This window comes from Stomoxys calcitrans, chromosome 5 (genome assembly GCF_963082655.1).
Source record: "Stomoxys calcitrans chromosome 5, idStoCalc2.1, whole genome shotgun sequence".
NCBI lineage: Eukaryota > Metazoa > Arthropoda > Insecta > Diptera > Muscidae > Stomoxys > Stomoxys calcitrans.
This window is the reverse complement of record NC_081556.1, coordinates 583,888-589,945: the sequence shown is the minus strand read 5'-3', so window position 1 is coordinate 589,945 and position 6,058 is coordinate 583,888. Positions and strand designations below refer to the sequence as shown.

Genomic DNA, 6,058 nt, shown 5'->3' with positions numbered 1-6,058 from the left:
TTGACCTTTCAAATAAGTACGTTTCTCTGGCGCACCCTGTAAATGTATGCAAAGAGATTAATAAAACAACAAATCTATTGTTATTGCATTTCTCTTGCTATCTCATTGCTTCTCAACACATACACACATTCACATCAATTAAAATACATGCATATGTATGCAAAGGAGATTATTAAAACAACAAATCTATTAAGATTGCATTTCTCTTGCTTTCTCATTGCACCTCAATACATACACATATTCACATCAATTAATACACAGGCACGCAATGTTTTTGGCATTGCTTACATTAAATTATGACTGCCGGGTATGGTCGGATCGATTGGTAGCGCCAAACAAAAAGTATTTTTCCACTCCTATTGACCGGACGCTTTCCGGGGGATAGCTGTGAGCACCACACAGGCTGGGACATTGAGCTCCAATTTTGTGTGGAGTTCATTGCTGTCACGAGAAGATTAGCTGCTAGCTACCTGGCGCGTCCACAGGTTGCGGATAGTAGAATGCTCCATACAGAGTAGCTGCAACGGCAGTCGCGGACAATCAGTGGTATCAAGCGAAGAGTTTCAGTGAGAGGCCGGGTGGTATCGTCTTCTGCACAAATACTAAGTGCCTATGATATTCGATATGACAAGGCGGATTATTGGCGCCTTTAAATCAATGGTATCGAGCGGAAAGTCTCAGTGAGAGGCCGGGCAGCATCGTCTTCTGCAAAAATACTAAGTGCATATGATGCTCGATATGACATGGCGGGTTATTGGGGCCTTTAAATAACCAATGGCCATCCTGTTCCAGCGGCGATCGATCCTTTGAACCGGAAAGAGCTTGCTCACCTACAGGAGCTTGACGAGTATCGCCACCTCCGCATGAAAATGTGGCTACAACAACAACTTTCTGATTGCCTGGCATGAAAAAAAAAACAATGTTTTGGACACTTTAGATTGAGCACAAACGACAATGAAGTAAGTGAAAAACCATAAAATTCACAAATTATACAGGCGATCGAAAAATACAGCATGTCGCTGTTTTTTATTTATTCGTAATTTTTTGATAAGAGTACAAGTTAAAAATTTGGCGCCAATTAAACAACAACATATCATTTGCCTTACTTCCGACAAGGAGGAAAATAGTGTTGCGGGCAATAATTACGTTGACCATTTGTAATGGAAAGAGACAGGCAGGTTGAATATCTAATAATAAGTGTGTTTGTGTATTCAAAAAATTGTGCATATTTGAACAAATTGTTTTGTAAAAGCGTTCGCGTACTTTATTTACCAGCAGAAGAGAGCGGAGGAATGCGTGAGAGTGGGCAAAACTTTGAGTTTGGTATTTGAGAGCTTGCAAATTTCTACGGAAAGTTTTTTTTCCCACCAGAAATTTGCAGCATCTTACATCTGTTTTATGAAAAAATGTGTTCCTTTCTGCACTGCCTATTGCATTTTCTGACCGCCTGGTATAAACGAAGTTATTTGAAAATTTTGTTTGATTTGGGAGGAGGAGAGAGACCCCAAAAATAATAACCAAAATAGGAATTTCTACCAGGCGATCAGAAAATAAAGCATGTCGCAATGTTTTTTTCATAAGGCTCGCTGAAAAGTATGGCGCCATTTCAGCCTTGCATTTTCTGATTGCCTGGTAATAAAGTGAATTTGTCGACCGTTTTGATGGATTTTCGAGAAAACGCAGCGGGTTGGTTGCAATGGCAATTTTTTAGATGTCTAAATAGAAATCTAAAAATACCAGGCGAACAGTAAATTTAGGCGCCAAAAAGAGAAAGCTTTTTTTGCCTTGCTTCCTTATGGCTGAATAGACTTACACTAACAAAAATGTGTTCCTTTCTGCACTGCCTATTGCATTTTCTGATTGCCTGGTATAAACGAAGTTGTTTGACAATTTTGTTTGATTCGGGAGGAGGACGGGGAGACCCCAAAAATAATAACCAAAATAGGAATTTCTACCAGGCGATCAGAAAATAAAGCATGTCGCAATGTTTTTTCATAAGGCTCGCTGAAAAGTATGGCGCCATTTCAGCCTTGCATTTTCTGACTGCCTGGTAATAAAGTGAATTTGTCGACCGTTTTGATGGATTTTCGAGAAAACGCAGCGGGTTGCAATGGCATTTTTTTAGATGTCTAAATAGAAATCTAAAAATACCAGGCGAACAGTAAATTTAGGCGCCAAAAACAGAAAGTTTTTGCTTTGCTTCCTTATGGCTGAATAGACTTACACCAACAAAAATGTGTTTCTTTCTGCACTGCCTATTGCATTTTCTGATTGCCTGGTATAAACGAAGTTATTTGAAAATTTTGTTTGATTTGGGTGGAGTAGAGGAGAGACCCCAAAAATAATAACCAAAATAGGAATTTCTACCAGGCGATCAGAAAATAAAGCATGTCGCAATGTTTTTTTTATAAGGCTCGCTGAAAAGTATGGCGTCATTTCAGCCTTATGGCTGAATGCATTAACACCAACAAAAAATACCTTTCTTGCATTTTCTGATTGCCTGGTAATAAAGTGAATTTGTTGACCGTTTTGATGGATTTTCGAGAAAACGCAGCGGGTTGGTTGCAATGGCATTTTTTTAGATGTCTAAATAGAAATCTAAAAATACCAGGTGAACAGTAAATTTAGGCGCCAAAAACAAAGCTTTTGCCTTGCTTCCTTACACTAAGTCTTCCTGAATAGACTTACATTAACAAAAATGTGTTTCTTTCTGCACTGCCTATTGCATTTTCTGATTGCCTGGTATAAACGAAGTTGTTTGACAATTTTGTTTGATTTGGGTGGAGGAGAGAGACCCCAAAAATAATGACCAAAATAGGCGAACAGAAAATACAGCATCTCGCAATTTTTTTTTATTAGGCGCCATTTCAACCTTATGACTGAATGCATTAACACCAACACCTATTGCAATTTCTGATTGCCTGTTAATAAAGCAAGTTTTTGAAAAATTTTAAATTTTTGAGTACGGAGGAGGAAACTCAAATAATTACCAAAATGGGAATTCTACCAGGCGATTAGAAAACGCAGCAGGTTGCAATGACATTTTTTTATTTAATCCCCTTTGAGATGTCTAAACGAAAATCAAAAAATACCAGGCGAACAGAAAAATGTAGGCGCCAAAAAACAGAAAGCCTTGCTTCGTTATGGCTGAATAGACTTACACTAACAAAAATGTGTTTCTTTCTGCATGTAGCAGTAAACTTCTTTCTCTCTTCGCTTTCTTATGGCTGAATGATCTAACACAAACACTACCACTGCCTATTTCATATTGGTGTTGAGAGAGAGAGAGAGAGAGAGCTTATGAAACAACAATTCCATGTGAAGAGAATATCTGCCTTTCTCGCTTACACACACGGAAACCGCATTAACTACAGTTCAGTTGTGTGCATGCCTAATCCCCTATTTGCTTTTACTGATCTCGATTCATGTTGCTTTGGTTGTCGTCGTTTGTCCTTTTGACAGTGTTGTTTTAATGCATAATTAGTACCTATTATTAACAAGGGGGACGGAAATGGCGGTTTCTACTTACACATTGCTTCCGCTCAACAAATCAAATTTCAGATCAGTATTTTTTTAAATGTTTTTTTTTTAGTTTTCACTTTTATTTGATTTGCACAATATATTTTTTGTATTTATTTTTGTGTAAATATTTTTGCAGGTGTACTGTAATTTTAATACATTATAGTAAAAGTAAATGTAAACTAAAAACACAATTAGTTATTTATTAATAGAATTAAAGTTTAAATACAATCCAGTAACACTAACTTGCAGTGTTCCCTATCTTCCGCAGTGTTTCTCCAAGAGAAGACAAAGGAAGGAAAAAAATAAAACAAAGAATAATAATAATAATAATAATAAAAGTTGTTTTGCTTTCGCTACGATTTAAATTGTTCCTAACACACACACACACATATATGTATATATACGTATTTTCCAAGAATAATAAGGCTTTTTCTAATTTAATCGGTTTGGCGTGGAGTTTAGCAGGGAGTGAGTCCACGTTTGGAAACAAAAAGGTATGCATGCAGTTCATGGAAAAGATATGACTGCAAGATCAGGAAATTGCGTAACAAGGAGTGTGCCGTTGTAGGTATGATTTCATGTTGGTGTAGAAAGGGACATTGTGCGGTTGGCTTAGTGTTGTACGGACGAGTAGCTTTGTATGGATTTTTCGAAACATTTCACATAAATGGTAATGAAAGGGGCTGTTTGTTAATGCTTGCGATATAGGCTGCGAGAGATTGAGGAGAAAGGCATTTTTTAGAGGGTAAGTGGGGGCTGGATTCGCACACGAAAAATATTTTCAATAGTACTCGTATTGTAGTTTATTAATTGGGGTTGTGTGTATGTATTGCATGTATATTTATAGTTTCCTGATCTAAGATACTCTAAGTAAGTTTATATGAATATTTGTATATATGTATGTATATCGATTGTAAATCTTTACTTTATATAAGCGCCAATTCAATTGGCAGGTGGTTATATATCAAAAATATTTCCTTTTATTTATTTTTTTTATCATAACTTTTAACACTAAGTCTGTTCAGTTTTTAATTTTGTGCCTCCACAGATCCATCGGTGCTTCCGACTGCCGTTTTGTTTTCGTCTTCGCCAACTGGTTGTGCCGAGATGTTGTTAACTGGTACTGGAGTAGGCGTAGGTGTTGTAGATGTAGTGGGAGAGGAGACATCCATTTCGTTATCGGCCATTTCGGCACTTGTTGTGATGTCACATGGAGTTTCCTAAATATACAGAATAAATTAATCAAATCAGTGCTGTGGAGAAATAGATTTCTTGAAAACTACTGAACACATCAAGTTATAACAAGCTAACAATGTACCATCAAAAAGCTTAAAAAAAAATTGTAAAAAGAGAAAATTTTGAGTAAAAAAAAGGGGGGAAAATCATATTTTTTTTCTTTATTCACAACATCTTCTTTGTAGATTCACAATAATCCTCTTTATTTATTCTTTTGGTTGCAACTGGCAGCTTTACACAGAGTCGGATATACATACATCTATTCTATCAACAGTCTATGTAAAGTTGTGGCTCGATTATGGAAGTTGATATAGAAATTTTCATTTCTGTGTTCAATTGACTACTTTTTTACAATTAACATAGTAGCTGAACGTGCAAAACACTGTCATTGAATGATATTGTAAACAAAATTTTCACTGAATCCCAGCGGCGTTCGGCTTAGCGACATTAGGGATGATAAACGTGGTTGGCAAAATGGTATTAAAAAAAATTTAAACAAGTGAAAAGGCGTTAAGTTCGGCCGGGCCGAACTTTGGATACCCACCAACTCGGGTATATATGTAGTAAACCACCTTTCGGCAAAATCTGGTGAAAAATGTATACCTTGTGCCCCACAGCAGCTTTATCGAAATATGTTCAGATTTGGACCAAATACTTATAAGTACAAGTCATTGTTCAATTGTGTATAACAAAATATTGTTTTTTTTTTAGTAGCCATATCCAAATGTAGACCGATCTGAACCATATACGACACGCATGTCGAAAAGCCTAACATAAGTCACTGTCCCAAATTTCAGTGAAATCGGATTATAAATGCGCCTTTTGTGGGGCCAAGACTTTAAATCGAGATATTGGTCTATATGACAGCTATATCCAAATTTGGACCGATTTGGGCCAAGTTTCAGAAAAATGCCGAAGAGCCTAACACAACTCCCTGTCCCAAATTTCGACGAAATCGGACAATAAAAGCGCCTTTTGGGGCCTAAAAACCTTAAATCGAAAAATCGGTCTATATGGCAGCTATATCCAAATTTGGCCCGATGTGAGCCAAATTGAAGAAGAATGTCGAGGAACCTAACACAATACACTGTCCCAAATTTCAGCAAAATTGGATAATACATGTGACTTTTATGGGCCTAAGACCGAAAATCGGCGGATGGTTCTATATGGCAGCTATATCCAAATCTGGACCGATCTGGGCCATATTGAAAAAGAATGTCAAGGGCCTAACACAACTCACTGTCTCAAATTTCAGCAAAATTGGATAATAAATTTGGCTTTTATGGGCCTAAGACCCTAA

At 37.0% G+C, this 6,058-nt stretch overlaps 1 protein-coding gene across 3 annotated transcripts in view; it reads right to left on the bottom strand.

Moving 5' to 3' along the window:
- Positions 1-3,599: 3,599 nt before the first annotated feature.
- Positions 3,600-6,058, bottom strand: part of LOC106086517 (uncharacterized) — a 132,507-nt gene continuing 130,048 nt past the window's right edge. For all 3 annotated transcript variants that reach the window (XM_059370181.1, XM_059370182.1, XM_059370183.1), the window contains one exon: positions 3,600-4,742. In XM_059370181.1, coding sequence (XP_059226164.1) covers positions 4,551-4,742 — 192 coding nt within the window. In that variant the 3' untranslated portion in view covers positions 3,600-4,550. The remainder of the gene's footprint in view (positions 4,743-6,058) is intronic.